A 23,547-nucleotide genomic window follows, 5' to 3' on the forward strand; every position below is an offset into this window, starting at 1 on the left:
TCCATCTAGCTGCTAAAGAAACGACTATTCACACAAATAATTCCTTGCTTCAGGCGTCCCTTTCCAAAAAATCTGTACTCCACTACTCACTATTAAGTTGCGTACGTGCAGGCAAGAAGTGGAAGCACAGCGTAACTGCCTTTACGATTTGTGCACTATTCAACGCAGGAAATGTCCATGACGTTCGTCATTTAAAACCCTGGAACGCAGTTAGATCGAGACTTGGAATTTTCTGTAAAAGTGACGAAAATGTCAGCCGAAATTGGTTTCCGTCCTCCCCCACCAGCACCAACATATTGTCCTTCAATAGGAGAATTTAAGGATCCGTTGGCTTATATTGCAAAAATCCGACCGGAAGCTGAAAAATATGGGATATGCAAGATTAAGCCACCACCTGTAAGTGACATCAATTTAAATTAATGTTAAGCCTGAGAAATTCCACCTTTTTGTTGCATGTGGATGGCTATTTCCCCAAAGATTTGTCTGGGAGGTTTTGACAAAGCATGTGCTAGAGAGACAGCAGGTTTCTTTATGCACCCTTTCCCTCAGGCAACCATGTTGTTCCTTCCATTTTTACAAATTTCATTTTTATGGTGATGGACATGCATTGATCGGTTCTTGTTTTCATGTCATTTTAGAAGCTTTTTTCAGAAATTTATTAAAATGCTTAATGTTATAGGGTTGGCAGCCTCCATTTGCTGTTGATGTTGATAACTGCAAATTCACACCGAGAATTCAGAGGCTTAATGAGCTAGAGGCAAGTCCCTTTATATCCCTTCAGATTCAGATGTAGATGTAATAATTTATTTAAAAAATTTTCTAGGCTCAAACCAGAATCAAATTAAATTTTTTGGACAAAATTGCAAGATTCTGGGAATTGCAGGGATCTTCCCTGAGAATCCCTGTTGTTGACAAGAAAGCTTTGGACTTATTTACACTGCACAAACTTGTTCAAGAAGAAGGTAGTGCTTATTTTTTGGAATTCTAATTTATATGATTAACTGTGTTGATTTTAGGTGGAATGGAATTAATCACAAAAGAAAGAAGATGGACAACTCTTGCTACAAGAATGGGCCTAAAAACAGCCAACAATAAAGGCATCGGTGGTATTCTCCGGACCCATTATGAAAGAGTTGTATATCCGTACGTTATCTTTGAAACTGGGAAAAATACCAAGAGAGTTAGCGTAGGAAATGAAAAAGTTAAGGTAGAAGACGCAGATAGGGACAAAGACTATGTTCCTCATCACATCCTTTCGCGGATGGCAGTTAAACCTCCCCCTCCCAGTAAGTTTTACGTTATGATCCTGCATAAAATTATAAAAACTAATCTCATTTTTCTCGCATTTTAGCCAAAAAATCCAGACGTAATCGCCATTTCACTCCTACTGAAAAAGACGATGGAGAAACTACCGATCGAGTTACTCGCGGACAAGGTTATTATAATTGTCAATCAATCAATATGAAAAATAGTTCTTAATGGTTTTACTTATGATTATAGTGGATACAAATACCGAATTTGACCCGTTAGAAAAATATGTTTGTCACAATTGTGGTCGAGGTGATGCAGAAGAAGCCATGTTGTTGTGCGATGGATGTGATGACAGTTATCATACATTTTGTCTGAATCCACCTCTAAATGAAATTCCGAAAGGAGACTGGCGCTGTCCTTGTTGCGTAGCTGAAGAAGTTAGTAAACCAACAGAAGCATTTGGTTTTGAACAGGTTGGTTATTTTTTTATATATTTGATCGAAGCGGATGCGATTCAACTTCTTTTTCAATTGTAGGCTACCAAAGAGTACACACTACAGACTTTTGGCGAAATGGCTGATAAATTTAAGGCTGACTACTTCAATATGCCCGGTCACTTGGTGCCGACATCTGTAGTGGAAAAGGAATTCTGGCGAGTCGTTTCATCTATTGATGAAGATGTCGTTGTTGAATACGGAGCAGACTTGCATTCCATGGACCATGGATCAGGTCCGTAAACACATTACATTATTGATGTTCCATACTAACAACTTCCTACGTGTGACAGGCTTTCCAACCCTCAATTCGAGGCATTTGTTATCTGGTGACGAAGAATATGCGACATCTGGATGGAATCTTAACAATTTACCGAACGTAGATGGTTCAGTATTGGGCTACATTAACGCTGATATCTCTGGAATGAAGGTTCCTTGGATGTATGTTGGTACGTTAAAATCACTTCACGGAATTTTTGGTTAAAACACATCTTTAACAAAAGTTACTTTCCAAATTAGGAATGTGTTTTTCTGCATTTTGCTGGCACAACGAAGATCATTGGAGTTACTCAATCAATTATTTACATTGGGGAGAACATAAAACTTGGTACGGAGTTCCTGGAGACGGAGCTGTAAAATTCGAAGAAGCAATGAAGAGTGCTGCCCCTGAATTATTCAAAAGTATAATAGTTTTAATTTTGCAAGATATCTGCTTGACGCTTACTTAATCTATGTTTCATTTCAGGCCAGCCAGATCTTCTTCATCAGTTGGTGACAATCATGAATCCCAATATATTAATGGACGCTGGTGTTCCCATATACCGTATAGATCAAGCAGCAGGCGAGTTTATCGTCACTTTCCCCCGCGCCTATCACGCCGGATTCAATCAAGGATACAATTTCGCTGAAGCTGTCAACTTTACACCATCTGACTGGCTGGACAAGGGACGAGAGTGCATCGAAAATTATTCCCAGTTACATCGCTTTTGCGTGTTTTCTCACGACGAACTGGTATGCAAGATCGCATCTTCAGCATCGGAACTAAGCCTTGAGATCGCCACCGTTGCTTACAAGGATATGGTGAAAATGGTTGAAAGTGAAAAGGGGTTGCGAAAAAATCTCCTGGCTTGGGGAGTTAAGGTCTGATAAATTAATGGTTAGCAATCTATTGATGTGGGTAAAGATGGATCTTTTTTTTTTACAGGATTCGGAAAGAGAAGCATTCGAACTATTGCCAGACGACGAGCGCCAATGCGATCATTGTAAAACAACCTGTTTCCTATCGGCGTTGACATGTAGCTGCGTCGAAGACAAACTTGTCTGTCTGAGGCACATTAAACTTTTGTGCGAGTGCCCGCCACAGAAGCACACGCTTCGCTACCGTTACACGATGGACGAGTTGCAAGGTCTTCTCCTGAAAATCCAAGGAAAAGTAGACAGTTTTAATAGCTGGGCTGCGAAATTACGTGAAGCTTTGAAAGGACAAGAAGACGATAGAGTTGGTAAGTTAAACTTGCTAGCATTTGGTTTGTAACGCGTCTTTAAATAATTTTAAACTTTGCAGAATTAGCGGTTTTAAAAGCTCTGTTGTCGGATGCGGATGAACAGAAATTCCCCGGCACCGAATTAGTATTGTCACTTCGGGAAGCAGTGGAAAGTGCAGAAAAATGCACTATGGTGGCCCAACAGCTTATGAGTAGCAAAGTGCGTACGCGTACTCGACTCCAGGGAGAGGCAAAATGTCGTCTAACTCTAGAGGAGTTACAATTGTTTGTTCAACAACTTAAAAAACTTCCTTGCAAGCTACCCGAATCCGGAGCCATTTGTGGTATAAGCACACACTGTTTATCTTATTTCCATCCTGAAACTTTGCTCTAATTTTTCCCTCTGTTTTATGCAGAACTTTTCAAAAATGTTTCCGAGTTTCAAAAAGAAGTTAGGCTTCTTCTTGAACCCATCGATGAAAACCAATCTATTCCAGACCTCGAAGTTTTGCAAAAGAGTCTCGAACGTGGAGCTACTTTTGGAATCGATCTACCTGAAATTGGCCGCTTGAAACTGGTAAGTTTGATCATCCTTCTAGCATTAAGTTTCATATTCGCTATAAGAACTGTTTACAATTTTGCTTCCTTGCTTTTTATTTATCTATCATTCTGATTGGAATATTGAACGGTAAGGGTTGTGATTTTCAAAATGCAGTCTTGTTTTATCGACTTATTTATTAGTTACTTAATTGATCATTTGGGAATGTTTACAGCGAATTCAGCAGGCTGAATGGATCGAAAAGTACCGTGATTTACTCGGGACAAATCCAATTTGGGATCCCGAAGTCATTCCTTCCGCTGATCACGATGCTATTGAAGAAGACGAAGCAGAAGAGGTTTCTCTAGACTCTTTGCGCGAACTGCTCGAACTTGGCGTCGGTCTACCTCCTCATCCCGTGTTGGAAAAATCTCTAGCAAAGCTACAAGGATTGCTCGAAATGTCAGAAAAGATCGAAGATAAGGCGAACATTTTTTTGCAGGCAAAGTATGAATTAGGAAAATTTTAAATTAATTCCTTTTCGAATTCTTATGTTATTGAATTTTGTGTCTAAATCTAGGCCTAGGCTACCACTTTCTTCTGCTGATATGATCATCAAAGAAGTGGCATTATTGCCAACTTACCTGCCTTCGGTCGCTGCCTTAAAGGAAGCTGCTAAGAAAGCTCGTGACTGGAACAGCCGTCTAGAGGTTTTACAGAAGTTGGAGTACAGCCCTTATCTTGAGGCGCTTGAAAGCTTGATGTCCAAAGCCAAACCGATTGCGATAAGACTGGATTCACTTGACGAACTCGAAAATCAGATCGCCGCCGCTCACGCTTGGCGCGAAAGAACTGCTAAAACATTTTTACGAAAGAACTCATATTATTCCCTGATCGAAGTCCTTTCCCCGAAACTCGACGTATTAGGTATGGATTTTTTCAGAATCATTGAATACTTTTCTGTTTTACTAAGGCAATTTTCAAAATTAGTTGCATCACGTTTCCGACGCCGTCGACCCAAAGAAGATCCCTTCAACCCAATCAACGTTACTCACGTAATCACCCTTGAGGCGGAGAAGAAGGAAGATCCTCGACTGATCGTTGAAGCTTTCAAAGAGAGTGAAAACAACGAATTAACTAGCTTCAAGCGTATCCGAGTTCAAAACATTCAAGTAAATATCCTAATTCACTTTGACATTATCGTAAACTAATTTTATGTTTTGCCTTTTAGAAAAAGGTACATGATGATCAGGGCCTTGCTCATTACTGTATTTGCCAAGGCAAAGCCCAGGGAGGTATGATCGAATGCGCACTCTGCAAAGAATGGTTCCATCTTTCGTGTTTAAGGGGAGCGAAGCAACAAGGTCCAGGGGCCAAAAACAAGACAAATGGTGAAGGCAATGCGATCAGCGGAATCAAAGATGGCCGTTACCTCTGTGGCTATTGTTGTCGTTCGAGACGGCCTCGTCTAGAAACGATCCTCTCGTTGCTGGTGTCTTTACAAAAACTTCCTGTTCGATTACCCGAGGGTGAAGCTCTTCAGTGTCTCACTGAGAGGGCCATGAACTGGCAGGTGTGTTATTACATTGTTATAATAATCACTTCAAAAATGTAACCCAAATTTGTAATCTTGTTTTACTCAGGATCGAGCTCGTCAGCTGCTATCTACTGAAGAGTTAACAGCATGTTTGTCTCAGTTATCTACAATGTTACAACGTGCTACTGATGCCTCTTCTCGGAAGAAAATGGATAATAAGTCTGGATCAAATGAGCTTCAAAAATTGTCGGTGAGCGGAGAGCACCGCGATTTCTTCAGTGGCAGCGAAGAGTCACAGGACAGCGAATGTACGGCTAGAGACAGTATTCCAGAAGTTGTCGAACAACCTCCAGCGCTCAGCAACTCAGAGCATGCGTATTCTTCTTTTTCCAGAGGTAAAAAAACACGTCGAACTATCTACAAGATAATTTTACCTTTTTTAACTAAACTTGGTTGTGATTTGGAAAAATCAGATGGCTCGGGTTGTATGACTTCTAACAAGAAGAATGTACGCAAATCTCCGTTAGTTCCTCGACAGCTAAACTCTTCCGTGTGGACTTCGCCATCAAACAATTCATCATCGTGTTCACAGAATGTTCCTCTCATAACTCTGTCCTCTCAAACTGCTGCGAAACTCGAAGATCTCATCCTCGAGGGTGATTCACTCGAAGTGTCGCTCGACGAAACGATCCATATAGGAAGGATTCTTCAGGTATTAGAATTCCTCCCTAAATAATTTACAGTTGTGTGACATTAGTTGTATTGTTCTTCATAGGCTATCAAGGCTCCCTCAGAACCTCCTGTGATGGCGCTTCTATACTCCAAAGATGAAGAACAGGATTGTGAATCCAATGGAGATTCCTTCAGCAAAAAGAAAATGCAAGGCAAGAAGAGAAAGTTGGATCCGCCAGGGGATAAACAGACGCCAAGAGTAAGTCGTTGGATTCCGACAAATTCGTTTGTGGTTATTTTAACATTTTCTCTTTTGTTTTTAGGGTCCCAAAGGCAACAAGAACTCGAAAACGATGAAAGGAAATAAGAAACCAAGAATGATGAAGAAATTGGATGGGAAGAAAAGGCAATCAAACAATGAAAGTGAAAACGACGAAGATTGTGCGGCCGATCAATGCCTGAAGGTATTTCTGAAAATTGTGCGCTTTCGTTCAGTAGAATTAATGTTTTGTTTTTAACATAGCCTGCAGGTAAGGAAGTCATTTGGGTGCAATGTGATGGAGGCTGTGAAATGTGGTTCCATTTGAGGTATTACTATTTTTATTTGGTTCTTATTGGTGGCTAAGGATCTACAAGTGTTGATTTATTTTCCAGATGTGTCGGATTACAAGCAAGAGACGTCAAGGCCAATGAAGATTATATTTGTCGACGATGTGCTGTTAAAAACCCTCCTGCAGGCGATGATGACATTGACAAGGATGAGCAAAATTAGGACAAAACTAACCGCCGCATTATCTTTTCACTTCTTGTCGCATTCTTCACTCTGACGTGGTATGATTTATACATAACCCCAGAACGCATACAAAATCTCCAACTGACCAATGTTGTATAAATGTCCATCGAGAAAAAGTATCATTCAAATCTTTTCACTATTATATTTTGGCCGAGGCTTGCTTTAAAAAATTAATTAATCACGATTCCGCCGGGATTCCGATTTCGTCCGCAAATAAGTATTTCATTTTATTTTGTCTGTATCCTTATCTGATCAATGTCAGCGTAGCGACAATTTAAGTATATTGTGTTTAGTCGAGAAATTCAGTAAATATACTACCGTCATTAAGAAATTGCTCGTTTTGTTAGTTGCTCATTTCGTTTTTAAGCTCAGTCATGTTCTGACATTCTAAACAACTCTGAACAATTATTCGTACAGTTGCGGAATCTGCGATTGCCGGTGAGCCGGTCTATCAGAATCAGACTCGCCCTTATATGAGTGTAAATTTAAGTTCCTCGTCGATCAATTGATGGGGTTTTTGCATTCCCGCAACGATATTAAATGAATAGGTAACTAAGATGATTATAAGTATATTTAAATAGTATAGTAACTTTTAATTAGGAAGTAATGTATTTTAAATAAATTGGAAATTGTATCCGCCTGCGATTATATAGCATCTAGCGGAGAAATTCATTACTGCCTATCTGCCATTGCCATTCATCGTCTGCTACAGAACTTTTTTCATTTCTCACGTGGTCTGAAAGAAGACGGTTCGTCGCCATTTCTGCAGTTTCTCCTGGAATTTGGAAATCCCTTATCTCGTTGGCTATCTCTCTTCGAAATGTGCTGTTAAGTATTGTTTCATATTATTTGTAACCATTTTAATTTCATTAAAAAATTTCTCACTGACAACAAAATCAAGAATTGTTCTTGTCCATCCCAGATTTTGATTCGTTGCTAAAAATAACTTCATGCTACTATAAATCCAGTTTTGTTCTGGTTTCATTTAAGTTAGAACAGTTAATCAAAGAAAAGTTATTTATGTTTATGATATTTGAACATTTCTTTTCTATTCAGATATGCTGACTTCAGAAGTTGGAGATAGTGAGGGTTTGAGAGATCTGCAAGATTGACCAGAAATGGCAAGTGTCAACTTCGCCACCAAACAATTTCATGTAGTAGTTTACCTATGTTAAGTGAAGACAAATTTTTGTGTGTTTCCTTTTTTTTTAATTGAGAAGAACAATTTTCTTAAATGACAATTTTCTTTTCTGTGTTAGGATTCATTTTTTTAAAGCAATTAGTTCAAAGTTACCTTTTTTGGGAGGGACGATTATTTTGGATTCTTTTTTTATTTTGGAGGGAGGGAGGTGGTGAGATTAAATTTTAGCTGTAAATTCCTTGTTTCGTGGTTGTGGAGGTTAGATTCAGTTTTGAAGTGTGACAGAATTTTCAATATTTGAAGTACTTTACATTTATTTTGTTCATGGTCCTATAAAATTTTCTTCTTAAAGCGGTTTCATAATGAATGGTTGTTTGCTTGAATTGACCTTGTGGTTTTCCTGAGTAGTAATAGGCATTTGTATTTTTTATTCAAGGCTGCAATCTTCTCCTGGCTAAGGGCATTTTTATCGAGGACATTCTGACATTTCTCCGATCGATCAGCAATTTCATGTTGTCTTAACATTCAGACAGAGAAATGATTGGGTCATATTTTTTCTCTTTTTTTATTTGAGCAGTGTTAAGAGATTTTCTGTACATCTATCAGCTTTTCTATCAAACTAGAAGATATATATATATTCGTTGTACAACATGAAGTTAATATGAAAATAGCAATGCTTAAAGAAATGTGAAATAAAAACAATTAAAAATAAATAACTGGAATTGCATTTATTTTCCCACCTCCTCCCACAATTCCTCCACTTTTTATACAAGTACAACATACATACAAACATACATACACATACAGTTAACCCGTTGGCTGCCACGCCATACAACCCGTAGGTTGTTCTCTACTACTCTACGCGCCACGTCTGAAGGATCCATGACCAAGGTGGGACTTGCCATTGCAGACAAGTCCGGGCTGACACGGTGACAGGAGAAGATGGAATGCACAACCTCTAGAATCCATCACCGTATCGACAAGGGGGAAGTCCCTATGGTGCATTGCCTAACAGGGCCTTTCGGCGAATCTGGGGCTGGTGCAACTGTCCGACCTCGCGGCATGTAAACCACGAGACCAAACAGCGCGGCCCGTGCTAAGGAGCTAGGGGAGAACAAAGGCGTGGCAGCCAACGGGTTAACTAACACAAACGAAAACATATTACCAACAACAATAATAGATGATCCACGCTGAACATGTTGTATGCAGGTTGTACGTCATCGCCAATTGATGATCCACGTTTATGTAGAGATGCCGACGAACTTCTTGTAATAGGCTGCTGGCAGTGCTGGCTGCATATTCTCAGTCGTAACCTAAATGGATAGAAACAAAGAGTTAGCAACCAATTGTAATTAAATAACATGACAATCAAACTTTCATACATGATAACATAGATGAGGTTTTCTAGGCTGTCCAGAAGATGAGATCAGTCGAGAGATGATGAAGACGAAGACGATGATGAAGACGATGATGAAGATGATGAAGATGATGATGAAGATGATGAAGATGATGAAGATGATGAAGATGATGAAGATGATGAAGAAGATGATGAAGATGAAGACGATGACGAAGACGATGACCAACTTGCTTAGATTCCCTAGATAAAAGAATTGATACTTTAAACCACCATACAAATTATGCCACTAAATAAAATTTTACAATTTCTGAACTCTGGAGGAAGGATTTTAAGGCTGGTCTTCTTTCCAGTGGCTGTAGGGATATGTGGCTCATGGGATATGCTCAAGGCAATAGTTGTCCATGCCAGGGTTAGCGATATGGTCCATCAACTTCAACAGTTAACAGATGATTGTGTTGAACCTAAAGACTAAATGTCATGAGATATTTAAGAACCATTTTATAAAAGTTAATCATCTGTTACCTGCATCATGAGAAGTTTATTAGAAAAAGCCGGCTGTTGCTGTTGGTATATTGGTATCCATGGGTCCAGTGCGTAGCGCTATGACGGAATCGCAGTAGTAAAAAGGTTCATAAGTATCGTACTTTAGTAACTTGTATCGATAGTATATTTGCCATTGGAACAGTGTATCACTAGTAAAAGGTGTCTCAAATAATAATGTTCAGTAGAAATTGAAATAATTCTTAAAAACTGAACAAATATCTTTGAAACAAATGGCCATTAGTAAATTATTTCATAAGGTGGTGCATCTCAGAATGACGGAATCGCACTAGTAAAGGTTGTCATTAATAAAAGCTTTTTTTTTCTCTCATTAATATACAGTGTTGGAAGTAAAGTGTTCCATAAATAAAAGATATCACTGATATTTTGATTACTTAGTAACTGTAAACTATACCCGTAAATAACTAGCTCTTTAAGTAAAATGCTTCATAATAACGTAAAGGGTGCGTATCACTGTGACGGAATCGCACTAGTAAAAAGTATCTTAAGTATCGTACTTTACAAATCTGTATCAATAGTATATTTGTCATTCGTAACAGTGTATCAGTAGTAAAACGTTTTTCAAATAATAATGTTCAGTAGAAACTGAAATAATTCTGAAAAACTTTACATTTGTCTCAGAGACAAATGGTCATAAGTAAATTGTTTCATAATTCTATTTATTTGTTATTTTCATGTCTAAAAAAGAAATGAGTATGTGAGGTGACAGTAGTAAAATGCTCCAATAGTATTTAGCAACATTACGACAACGTCGCATGAGTAACCGTGTTGTTAAATAGCAGCTGCGGCCTGCGGCGCAGGTTCAGAATTTAGATTCAGACGACTAAAAGGCGTCGACGGCACGAAGGCACAAATCGAGGCGTCGTAGTGTAATTACGACGCATTTTTTGTGTCAAAAGTAATCATACTTTAGTTAATTGCTCCTTTTTTTGCAAAAAAATTAAAATTGTGTATCTTGAACATCCAGGTTTTCATTGGCAGCCTTGACGACTTTATGCGTTTTCCTTGCCATAAGTCCTGGTGTGTGTGAATCAGCATCTTGGCATCTTTGGTCGCCTGTGGAGATTTGAGAGAGATGGAACTTTTCCTTTTCCTTATGCTAGTGGCTGATAACCAAGAAATTTTTGACATGGTTCTCCACCTCACTGCTTATCATTATCCTGAAAATATCGTCTTGCCACAAGGTATTCAAGCGTGTAATCTTATCTTAATTTGTCACAAGCTAATTTTTTTTACTTTAGGATATACTCCTCCAAATCTGGCAGTTAGCACCCTTTACTGGAAGGCTTGGTTGATGCTATTGATGCTGATTGCTCATAATCCTGGCAGTCTTGGGTCTGAGGCATGGAATTCATTCCCTCCTATACTCCGAGCATTGATGGAGATGTGTATCACAAATGATTTGCTACTTCTTCTGGTACCACAGACCAAACAGAGTTGCAGGTGGCTGCAATTGAAAAGCAAACCATCTTGGAATTCGAAACAGATCTAGGAGCCGCCTCTACAAAAACTGTTATTACCGAGAACAATCCTTTGCTGCTTAGTCAAGTATTTAAAGCGCTCTTAACTTTTGATTTTCTTGCAAATCATTGTAATATTTTACTTTAGTTGACATCACTTGATCCACGAGGATCTACGCGACGACCTCCTCCGGCTGTTATTGAGCAGCTTCGAACTTTGAACGCAACACTTCGACTGGGTCACCTACTTTGTAGAAGTCGCCAACCGAACTTTTTATTGTAAATTCTGCATAGGTATGTGAAATAGTATGAATTTTAATAGCGAAATTCTAATCTAATTTTCTTCAATGCAAATTCTTTTTATGTAGGCAAGGAGCTGCGCAAACGAAGCCATGGCTGGCTGATTTGGTCGAGTCCAATGAAGGTGCTTGGAACGTTCTGCCTGTTCAATGTCTTTGTGAGTTTTTGCTTCACGAAGCAGCTGATGGTCTGCCTGTTAATGATCTAATGAACGATTGTAAGCAACAGCTTGGCAAACGCAAGGAACGTCGTCACAAACACCAACAGTTGGTCCAGCATCTAAGATTTTTGTTGACTGATCCCAATCAACTACCCGAAGCATGCCGTGAAGTCCTAGACTATTTGATGAGACGATTGAGTGCTCAGAAAGCTCTCGCCCGTCACCAAGCCCTCACGGTAAGAGTTTATTTTCATAATCAACGAGTTTGCTTAAATAATTATACGGCTCCATGATTATACATTACGTTTGCATAGGCATTGAGTGTGGTCTTGGCAGTAAAAGACGATGATATTACCATGAGTGATGGTGCATGCTCCGAAGGAACAGGAGACGATTCCCAGTTCTCTTGGCTTGTTCATCAGTTACCTACCATCCCACATTTCGAAGCCGTACGCCCTGCCGTGATTGCTGCTCTACGGGCCGCCTTTCTAATTGAAACACAACCACTAGCCATGTGTATGCGTCATCGTAAACATCCGATTCCGATATTTCCTTATTTTTCATAATTTGTCCGTGCTTTCCCCTTTTTTCCCCATTTTTATCCAAAATTTTCCAATATTTCCTAATTTTCTTGGAGCAGGACGCAAGTCCTGACTAGTGACGTTTTTTTTAATACATAGCCATCTAGCGCTCAGCTTGACATACATGATTTTGTAGTTAGTAGCATGGTTTTTTCGTTTTCATTTTGCTTATATGGATCAATCTCCAGCAGAAAATGTACTTGTAAAGTAACTTGATGACTTATTATCGAAATATCGTTTTATCGCCGGCGCAACTCTCCGTAACGACCAAGAAGTGAGCGTGGCCATCAACTAACTTTATTGACCAACCGAACCGCATAATTTAAATTTCTGATAGGTCAACTTTCGTCCAATAAAAAATATTAAAAAGCCAAAATGTTTTCAAAGAATCTTTTTATTATTGTTGTTCAGAACGATAGGTGCGAATTTTAATTGTCAGGCCTGCAAAATTTGAGTTCATCCTTTCCATATAATAATAATCATTTCAGGCCTAAACACGCGCATCACTCAAATAATTCACAATCAATATTATACCTAAAATAATGTACACTTACACACGTACGGTATATAATTCTGGATTGACGTTGGACAATTTTTTCCAAATTAAAAAAAATCACGAACTTATCTTTTTTTGTCACGATATTATTTTCCCTTTTTAAATCTTTTTAGACGGCAGTGATCCTTCTGAGCGAGCCGTCGTAATTGGTACCGGAAGAATGACTGCGCGAATGCCTGGGATGAAAAATAACGGCATCATCTTCATCGTCGTCGTCGTCCAAGTGATCCCTGCTGCGACGATGCTGATGGCTGCTGCTGCTCATGTCCGTCCGAGCCGGGAATTCCTCGTCTCCGGGAGTCGTCATGGCAACCCTGCAGAGCGTGCTGGTGGTCACGTCACGCGGGAGAGTGTTGCAGACGTAGGGTGGCATCTGTTGGCTGCAATTAGCTCAGGGCACCGTCACGTGACCGGCCCCGTGACACTAGTAGCAAATTGTCGTCTGCTGCTGGTGTAGCAACGCGTTATTACCTCCCGACGATCCGGTCATGACTTTGTAGTTGCTGTTCTCCGAGTCGGTGCTGAACTGGCGCAGATCGTGGACCAGCATCCGGCTGAAGGCCTTTATGTCCGGCATGTCACGCTCTTGACTTTGCTGCTTCTGGTAATTGTGGTGGCGCCGGATGGCCGACAGCGGCGGAGCGGCACCAGTTGCCGGACTGTGAACGGTCACGTAAGACGAACGTTCCGTTGCAAGAAGCTGCTGCTGGTAATGGACGGGGCAATCTCTCGGGTATCCGGACGTAACAGCCGGCGGCGGAGTCGGAATGGAAACGGATTCGTCATCGATGGAAGCCACTCCGCCGCCGATGGAAGAGCAAGGGCACGGGATTTTCACGAAACCGTTGCACTGATTCGTCGGCTGGAATAAGGATTCGCTGGGATGATGATGGGGAAGGCAAGCTGGCGTTAGGGGGTTGGTCATGGGGTGGTGGTGATGGTTCATCTGTGACGGCGGGGGAGGCGGAGGAACAATGGCCAGAAGGTGGGGCAGATATAAATGATGGATATAAATTCCAACAATTATTCGACGTCTGTCTTAATTTTCAAAACAAAGATCTAGGATCCGTCTTACCAGTCAAGCCGAGCATAAGGCAACCCTTTTCAGAATTAAGGATTACTGTTCGGTGGGTGTTCCCTGACGGTGACGGATCATTTATCGGAATACACAAAATGTAGCCTGCTGTTGTAGATCATCTCTCTTCGGGATTCACGAATATATATATAGACCCACTACGGACAACTGAAGCCGGCCAAAGTTTGCTACTGACCTTCTGGTCTTGATGGATAGCCTTCAGGAGTTTAATGAACTATATAGATCGACTTTTTGCGCTTTTATACGTATAAAAGGATTTCCTGTTATCGAGTATGGGAGGAACTAAATCTTTGTTTTAAATTTCCACCACGCACTGATTTAAAATTTATGATTTTATGATAAAAAAAATAGTAATTGAAAATTGAATTGTATGAATACGTTTTTCACATGAGTTATACGTAACAGTGGGATTACATCATTAAAATGGCGTTCTATTTCAATGATCTGACCTTCGTTGGAAATTTTGAACAGACTAATACGAACATTTTGCCGAATTAGCTTTTTTAAAGACGGAACTAATGATAAGTCCCAAGCTCCATCAACCACTTTCACGTCCCCATCGGAAAGTCAAAATTTTTTTTATTTTGACTGATTTTTTCTAATGATTCAGTGGACTCGGCTCCATACATCACACTCAGCGTGATCGCCATCCACAGCCTATCAAAGGGGGGTTTCAGATGGGCCGCTGTGATCGACTGGAAAGATCGGGAGAATATTTAGGAATTACCTTATCCTTGACCATTCGCCATAGCCGCGGCCTATACATTCGGCCACCAACCCAACATGTGAAATTGCATGAAGGTCTTGATGGAAACCCAGGCGTTGCTGGTGCGGCTTTGACCTTTACGGCGAAAGCGGATGTTGACCCCAAAACGATCATCACTGATCAAAGTATTTCTATATGCAGTATAAGGATCGAGCATTCCGTTTCAAGGTGAAGTTTAAATTTCAAAGCTTTCATCGCCCACGTATGAGGTGTACTGATCTATAGGCCTATACAGCGGTCCTATCTGCCAGAAGGTGGGGCTGCCGTGTAACCCAAATCGACTGGCGTCTACACTAGAGCTAAAGTCATTTTCCGGTGCATTTCCTTTTTGGCAATTCGATTTCGGTGCCAATAAATGAACAGGAAAAATGGCAGAAGTACCGGCTACCTGTTTTATCCCAAATAAATATAAGGTATAATTTAAAATCAATTTAAATGTATAAAATGATGGTTGTGAAAATACCTCGCCAGCTAAGAAACCGTAAGAAACCGATGACTACCAAATAGAAACTGTAGCCTAGGCGTAGGTGAATATTGGCGGTTATAATGATGAGGTGGGCCTTAATTTACTTTTACTTCCGATTTCAGCCGTGAAAACCGAGACGTAAACAACCAGACCGAGTAAAAGTAACCATCCTGAATAAAAAATTTAAAAACAAAAATACACTTGATCAAAATTTTAAAAATAATTCCAATCGAAATAAAATACCGGAAAGGATAAAAGTGACGCCGGATAGAAAAGTGCAATAGCGTCTCCTGGGTGCAAAGTGGCCGAGGAAACAGGAAATCTCTCCGACGACCAACAGAGCGGTGGCCATGAAAAAGAACGGAGCCGACCTCAAGACCGCATCTGTTGGAATCAAAATAAATAAACATTAATGTATCCAATGTTAGGAGCCCGGAATAATAATGAAACTTCTCTTACAAGGGATTGAGAGTGTCGAGTCATTGGGATCGGGACTGTACTCTTCCGTTGGGAAATAATCGATGTTGAAACAGTAGCGTTCCGTCTCTCCAGCTGAAAGAAATTCCCACGTCATTTGATTTCTATTTGATGGTCTTTAAAAATCATTTAAGCGAAATGTACGACTGGTGTAGCAAAGAGTCCAGAGTCCGCTGACTGTGAATTTGGAGAGGTACTCGAGTTCGGGATCTCCGGTTCGGTTGAATTTCGGGTTGGACATTTTCTCTTCGCTGTAGAGAAATGGCCGGTGACGAGTCCGATGGCGACGGTGACGAACGCCATGGAGGCCGACAGCGGAGTGAGCAGCCGGAGTAGGCGGATTACCGCATCCAAATCGACAGCGATATATGTTAAAGTCAAATATCTTCTAATTCCATATTGCTAATAATAAATTTTGCTGTAACTTAAGCCTTAAGCTTTAAAAAAGTGCGACGCGGGGTGGCGACTAAGTCGCACACCTTATGATTCACAGATCTTTATGGAATGTTCCGATATGTTTGATTGATATCTATACTAAAAAAGTAAAAGTATCACGGTAATTTAAGCGATAAACGAAGCGCGAAGGGGGGGGGGGGAGGGCGGGGGTTGGCAGGCAGCGGGCAGCCAGACACGCACAGTACTAGCTATTTGAAGAAAACAAATTTAAATTCTGCCGCTAAGCTGCAACGCTGCCGAATTTCAGAAAATTGTACCGAATTCTACCATACACTAAGAGTCATCTAGCGTGTAAAATTGCAAACAAATTGAATATACTTGTGGAACAGAATACTTATGATACAGTTTTTTATTGTGAAAAATTTGAATATTCATGTACTACAAAGTATCTTTGCAACGAAGTTCTAATGAGACATATATTTAAGATACGCTTTCTTTATACTACACATATATAACTTTATGTTCTTATGTTCAAATTTTACTTATAGAGCTAGTTATTTACGAGCATAGTTTAGAGTTACTAAATAATCAAAATATCAGTGGTATTTTTTATTTATAGAACACTTTACTTCCAACACTGTATATTAATGAGAGAAAAAAAAAGCTGTTATTAATGGCAACCTTTACTAGTGCGATTCCGTCACTCTGAGATGCACCACCTTATGAAATAATTTACTAATGGCCCTTTGTTTCAAAGATATTAGTTAAGTTTTTAAGAATTATTTCAGTTTCTACTGAACATTATTATTTGAGACACCTTTTACTAGTGATACACTGTTGTGAATGGCAAATATACTATCGATACAAGTTACTAAAGTACGATACTTATGAACCTTTTTACTTGTGCGATTCCGTCATAGCGCTACGCACCCTTTACGTTATTATGAAACATTTTACTTAAAGAGCTAGTTATTTACGAGTATAGTTTAGAGTTACTAAAAAATCAAAATATCAGTGATACTTTTTATTTATGAAACACTTTACTTTCAACTCTATATATTTATGAGCAAAAAAAAAAAAGCTGTTATTTATGGCCACCTTTACTAGTGCGATTCCGTCACTGTGAGACGCACCGCATGGGTCCTGGTCCTTTTGGGTAGCCTCTAAGATATGATGAAAATAGGACAAATATGAACACGTTTATGTACTAAAATATATCACCGATAAGTTTTAAATAAAATCCATTAAATTTACCCAAGAATTTATCGGTAAATGATTGTGAAAAAAAAATTAAGTATTTAAGCAAAACTGCCATGACATGTCCCGGCCGTCATGACAGCAACAAAAACGCCATCTATAAATCGTCGAGTCCCATTTAAAAAAAAAAAATTTTTAAAATGCTCCCAATTCCCAATTAAACACGCGATTCGCCACTCATCTAGGCCGAAATAAATTCGATTTTTCGGGGCTCTTCGTCGTCTCTACCTCCTAGTTGGCATCGCTTTCTATTTGAATTCGCCGAATGAACGACGAAAAGTGATGCAAACGAAGAAGAGATTTTAAAGTTAACCTGGCAGATTCATTTTTTAATTTAGAAATGAGATGCAAAACAAACCAAATGTTGAAATGTCTTTAGAATATATGATAAAAAAATTGATATGAACAATAGTTGATCCCGCAATTTAGGTATGCGGGATAGGTTCACAAGCAACAAATAATTTTATGTAGCAGAACATTATCTATAACTTGCCATGGGTGCGCCTTTAGGTCGCGGGTAGAAATCAGTTGGTGTGGCAAACTGGCAACTTAAAAAAAAAACTGATTTTACATTTAAATGTGTAGCATTCGAAATTTATCTAATCTGCTAGCTTGTTTAATTTTATTTGATTGGTTATATATTGCGTTTTAAAGATTCGTGAACTTGTTTTACACGCAGGATTATAAAACCTTGGAGGAACTATCAAATGACACTCTTTTTCTATCTTTCGACTCTCGAGGCGGTGGCTAAAATTGGCGGAAACGGAAAAACCCTGGAAAAACCCAGTTCGAATGAGACACAAAAATATGTTTCGTTTAAGTTTTAAAAAGAAACACAAAAATAAAAATTTGAATTTCGTCAGGAATATTAAATTACATTTCTGTAGTCTTCCACTCGATGCTGGACTTTAATCGCGCACACGAAAAATAAATAAATAAGTTTGTATCGCGAACCTTGTACAAGCACTGCTGACGAACACAAACCCAGTCGAGTGAGTTTGTTAAACTTTTCTGCATGAATGCCCAGTAATTCTTGAGTTCCCGTTCAGTTTAAACGTCAAAGTGTCGATAAAACCAACGGAAATGGCAACTACACCGGTGAGGTGCATCCTCGTCATATTTTTTACTGTCGTTTGCTGCAACTGCCGATTGGACAACCCCGGCGGTTCTTCTTCTTGGGCGAAACTGCAAATCTCACCGGACACGCTAAGTTCTATGGAGTACGGCAACTTTCTCGTTGAAATTTACGAACACGCCAATAATCACAAGGCAACGACGACATCCAGCGAGAAAAAATATTTCTACTCCCCCATTGCGCTGCTGGACAACAAAAGTGCCATTAGTAGATTGAACAGAGTGACGAAACAGCCAGAGATGAGATTTCGTGTGGAAATGTGGAACGACAAAGTCCAGAATGAAGTTGTGAAATATTTGAATGACATCGTCGGTCATCATATCAAATCTAATCAAGTGAGAGTCATTCCCTTGGAGAAGGTCATTCTCACCAGTAACACACCCGCAACAGATTATACGCTATCGCCAGTTTGGACGAACTATGACAAGAGCAAAACTCTGAGACTTTCTCTGTCGTGTTCTGAGCAGAAAATCTGCGACGAACTCGCTAATGAAATGCGATCCGACCCCGAACAATTTGACCATTTCAAACTTCTGTACAGTTTGTCATCGCAGACGTCGCAAACTAAACAGACGACCATCCGCATCGACAGCGTCACTTCCGGTCAAATGGTCTCGACTCTTTTACAGAAATTTGAAGACAAAAAAGAAATTTTTCTGACGGCCAACGACGAGAAGAAAATGCTGACGGAAACGGCCACCAACATCCGAATGGACACATTTGACGACTACGAGGTCGGGTCGCCTGATACAGAATCTCAAATTTCAAATGTTTTAAAAGATTTGCTGGTCACATCCAGGACGACCATCAAAGACCAAGGCGACAAAATGTGGGACTCTGTTTTCTGGAATGACGACAATTATCGACCGGAGAAGACGACGAAAACTTTAAATGAAATCATTAAAAAACTGGACAAGGAAACCCAAAAGAAATTGGCGGACATGTTTCAAAAATCGGAGAAACAAGCGGAAATAAGAGAAAAATTAACTTCGAGTAATAAAGACGCGGAGAAAAGACGAGAGGAACAAATTCGTCGCGAAAATCAATCGAAAGATGCAAATGAAAAGGAAATGAGAAGATCACAAGCAACTGATCAAGAACAATCTAGTCGCAATCAAACTCGCGATGACAAATCGACAACCAGCAGAGATGACACTGATATCACCGTCGATGGCGTCGGCTCTGATGACGGCGTTAAAATTGCGACCAATAATAGTCACACGCACAATACCGATCAGCAAAACGAGAGGAAGGAAAATGCAAAGAAAAATTCAGATGAATATGACAGAAAAATGGACAACAAAGAAAGAATCCAACATAATTACGACTCAAACAGTTGGGCTGACGTGGACAGAATCAGTTCAACAATTTCAGGGAAAATGGCAAACGATTCCGATAGTTCACGGCGAGTCGAAATTGTAAAGGAAGACGTTGAAAAATTATTACAAGAAAGTAGAAATCACGTCCAATGGGACGGAGAGAAATGCGTGCCCAAACCGATGCAACTGAGCAGAATCAATTTGGGCAAATTTCGTGACTCTCAATCGTTTCAAGATCGCAACGTTCGTGTCCGTTACACGACCGCTGAATTATCGGCGCCACTCAAATTTGTAGAACACGCAGAATTGACTGTCACCGACGAATGGAACAATTTAAAGGAGGAACTTAAAGGTTTTTGAAGTAAATTTTTAAAAATAAATACATTAAATTTTTAATTTATTATTGTAATTGAATTTCAGCCACTACTGAACTCTTAAATACAACTGTGAACAACTTGGTGAAGACAAATACCGAACTGAGGAATGCGAAGAACGATTTAACTATTACAAATAATAAATTAGAAGGTATTTTGAATTATTTACCGTACTATGATTTGGCGAAAACTGCATTTAAAATGCTGTGTGCAGGGACTAAAAAGGAGTTAGAGAAAACGAAGACCAACGTCAATAATTTGTCTTCCCAATTAAATGGTATTCAAAATAATTTTTATTATTGCAATCTGCAATCTCATAATGCCTTAAAATATTCCATTTGATTGTTTTTTATTAATACAGAGACTAAAAAGGAGTTGGTGAAAACGAGGGCTGATTTAACCAAAAACCTCGATGGTTTATCATCAAAATTAAAGGGTATTTTACCTTTTTTAAAATTAAAAATCAGATAAAATCCGAAAGCAAAAACTTTTTCAATAAATTTAGCGACTGAAAAAGAATTGGCAGAGACAAAAATAACGGCCGGGAATATATCAACTGAACTCAAAAGTAAATCTTAATACGAGTATTGAACGAAATTGAATTGAGAAAAATTGTATATCAATTAAATTTGGTTTTCTTTGATTGTGTAGTGAATTCAAACCAAGCACGTCAAGATCTAAAAGTCACTGAAGAAAAATTTAAAAGAGATTTGAGAGGTACAAATTAACTTTTTAAAATCCTATGTGCAATTCTTTAAATTTTAATTGAATGAAATGGTTCAGCAACCTCAAATGATTTGGAAACTGCAAAAAAAAATTTGGCCTCAACGAGAACTGAATTGAACAGCACAAAGTCGGCCGTTTCGCATTTGGCGACCGAAATAAAAGGTTAAATAAATTTAAAAAATTTTCATAAGAGAGTAATTAAATCTATGGAATTTAACTAAACGGTATTTCATTGTTATATTGAACAATTAAATTCTCGTCCCAATCGGTCCCAATTTAAATATAAAAATATATATGTCCATATTTAAATTGTCGTCCCCCCTTCAATTCTCTTAACGACTGAAAAACAAACGAAATTAATTTGGTTTTCTGTTTGTGCAGCGAATTCGCAACGATTTAGTTACGAACTAATAACAGCCGAAGACAATCTGAGAAAATTACTTGGAGGTATCTAATTCATTTTCTTTTAATTTACTAACTTGTTTTAATACGATCGAACGAATTGGTTCAGCAACTTCAACTGATTTGGAAACTGCAATAACAAATTTGGCCTCAACGAGAACTGAATTGAGCGGCACCAAGTCGGCCGTTGCGGATTTGACAACCAAATTAAATGGTAATATTGAATAATTAAACATTTTTAATCCTAAGAGAGAAAAGAAATTTTTTTTTTCAATAGAGCGAACGAGTGAAATAGTCGACATTGGTAAAATGCCAACCTCCTGTTGGGATCTGGAGCGAACGGGACACAAACTGAGCGGATTCTTTTCTGTCAAAGGATCGAAGAAGATAGAAATGATTTACTGTGACTTTTATCCTAATCAAAATGGTATAACGAGCTTTAATTTTATTTGTTATTGTTCATCCAAATCTTTTTGTTTGTACAGACAAGCAAAAATGGATCGGATACGCCGACGTCAAATCGGCGCCCGTCCATTTCTACGTCCAGAGAAATTCTAATTTTGGCACCAAAGACACTCCGATCCCGTTCCAAATTGCGTTGGTGAACGAGGGAAACGCCATGAATTTGACATCGGGGAAATTCACGGCACCGCGACCGGGAATTTATTTTTTCTCTTTTGCGGGGTCGGGGTATTTTTCTTCTTCATCTTGGGCTCATTTTCGTTCTTATCTTTATTTGAACGGGAATCCAATCGGGTCGATTACTGTTGACGAGAGAAACGTCCCCGTTAATCAATGGAGTCCGTTGACCCTCCAGTCGACGCTGAACTTGAAAAAAGGCGATCAACTTTGGATGCAGATTTCTTATTCTTCTTCATCCTCGTTTTTGCATGACGACATTAACCACTATACCCATTTCTCGGGTTTCATGCTGGAGGAGGAAATTGCGGCGACCCTTTAGAGGTTTTGGGTTCAACATCCGCGCAAAACGTCAACACGAAAATTTGGGGAAGGGAATTTTAAGGGGGAAGGGAAGATAATTTGTTCGATTCTTATTCGTTGGGCATTTGTTTTCTCCAAAACAAAATGGCAAATAAACATCAACAAGAAATGTGATAGTTATACATAAACCAGTAAGTGCCGGTGTGGCGGCAAGAACCTCTTGGCGAAAAAAAAATGGTCAAGTTGCAGTTTGCTTCAAGTGTTTCAAAGTTCAAATATTTCTGAATTTGATTGTTTACCCCACAGACAAATAAGTTGTGAGGTACAAAAACAGGCCTGATCTGCAGTGGTTCTGCACGTGATAAAATAAAATAATGAACCCTGACTGAGAAAAACAAAAACAACAAGAGAAAACAGTTTCATCCAACTGCCTGGCCCAGGAATAAAATTCGTACTCCGCAACAATTTAAATCACCGCCACCAAATTGTCAAAAAGGAAGAATAGACATAAATTTGTCCTACCTTAAAGCCTGGGAAATACCGGGAAATACGGCCAGGCATCCATCCACAGTCGCTCTCATCCACAGAAAAGTTGAATCCAACATCAGGAGGGATAGGTATAAAAGGGAGTCCTCGTGAATACACCCACACTCGCATGGGCGTACACGAGGACATTTAAAGAAAGGGGAATGGAAGAGATCCTTAACTCGGCCGACACTAGAAGTTTCTCCAATTAAACGGGATGCTGGTTATCTAAATAAAAAATTTCAAAGATGAGTTAGGAGAAATATTTACAGAAACAAATACCAAGCAAAGAAAAGTTGAAAATAAGAGACAGTTGTTAACCATGGGTAAACTAATTATTAACAAACAGGGGAAATGAAGGTTTTCATGTAAAACACTACATTTGATGAAACGTAACTACGCAAAATGAACGTCGACACGAAAATTTGGGGAACGGAATTTTAAGGGGCAAGGGTAATAAACTCATTCGTTTCCAATTCATTAAGGAGTAAGCATTTCTTTACGAAAATTGAACTGCGGATGTAATTACACTTAGTGAATACACAAGCCAAGTTTCAAAATTCTATCTGCAAAACTCTAGACGTTATAAACAAAAAACCAATTTTGATTGCCGGATTGACAAAAAACGGGAGGCCTTGAAATGGGAGAAAATTCATTCGCCTCTAATTCAATTACGGATTGGTACGAATTTCAGACAGTTTCAAACGTTTGACCAAGAAAACCGAATCTTCTTCTTCTTTTGATTATTTAGTCTTTTCCTCATTTTGTAGTGGTTGAATGC

At 39.2% G+C, this 23,547-nt stretch overlaps 3 protein-coding genes across 3 annotated transcripts in view; all 3 read left to right on the plus strand.

The window, feature by feature from the left end:
• The window catches only part of LOC124336387 (calcium uniporter protein, mitochondrial-like), an 878,707-nt gene that overhangs the window by 147,106 nt on the left and 708,054 nt on the right, over positions 1-23,547 (plus strand). The window lies entirely within an intron of this gene.
• On the plus strand, positions 60-7,100 carry LOC124336014 (lysine-specific demethylase lid-like). Its single transcript, XM_046789576.1, has 23 exons — positions 60-396; positions 680-757; positions 824-962; positions 1,017-1,286; positions 1,352-1,435; positions 1,501-1,724; positions 1,788-1,980; positions 2,039-2,194; positions 2,265-2,426; positions 2,491-2,885; positions 2,950-3,247; positions 3,310-3,573; positions 3,646-3,806; positions 4,003-4,274; positions 4,348-4,694; positions 4,758-4,939; positions 4,999-5,340; positions 5,411-5,699; positions 5,778-6,016; positions 6,080-6,235; positions 6,300-6,440; positions 6,500-6,564; positions 6,631-7,100. Exons 1-23 carry the CDS (start codon positions 250-252, stop codon positions 6,746-6,748), a joined length of 4,722 nt encoding a protein of 1,573 aa, XP_046645532.1. The 5' UTR covers positions 60-249; the 3' UTR covers positions 6,749-7,100.
• Positions 18,342-22,384, plus strand: LOC124336546 (desmoplakin-like). The gene is made up of 11 exons (XM_046790395.1): positions 18,342-20,149; positions 20,218-20,322; positions 20,386-20,448; positions 20,533-20,607; positions 20,677-20,739; positions 20,823-20,888; positions 20,955-21,059; positions 21,279-21,344; positions 21,409-21,513; positions 21,577-21,726; positions 21,785-22,384. Exons 1-11 carry the CDS (start codon positions 18,427-18,429, stop codon positions 22,258-22,260), a joined length of 2,997 nt encoding a protein of 998 aa, XP_046646351.1. The 5' UTR covers positions 18,342-18,426; the 3' UTR covers positions 22,261-22,384.

Source organism: Daphnia pulicaria, chromosome 4 (assembly GCF_021234035.1).
Source record: "Daphnia pulicaria isolate SC F1-1A chromosome 4, SC_F0-13Bv2, whole genome shotgun sequence".
In the NCBI taxonomy this organism is placed as follows: domain Eukaryota; kingdom Metazoa; phylum Arthropoda; class Branchiopoda; order Diplostraca; family Daphniidae; genus Daphnia; species Daphnia pulicaria.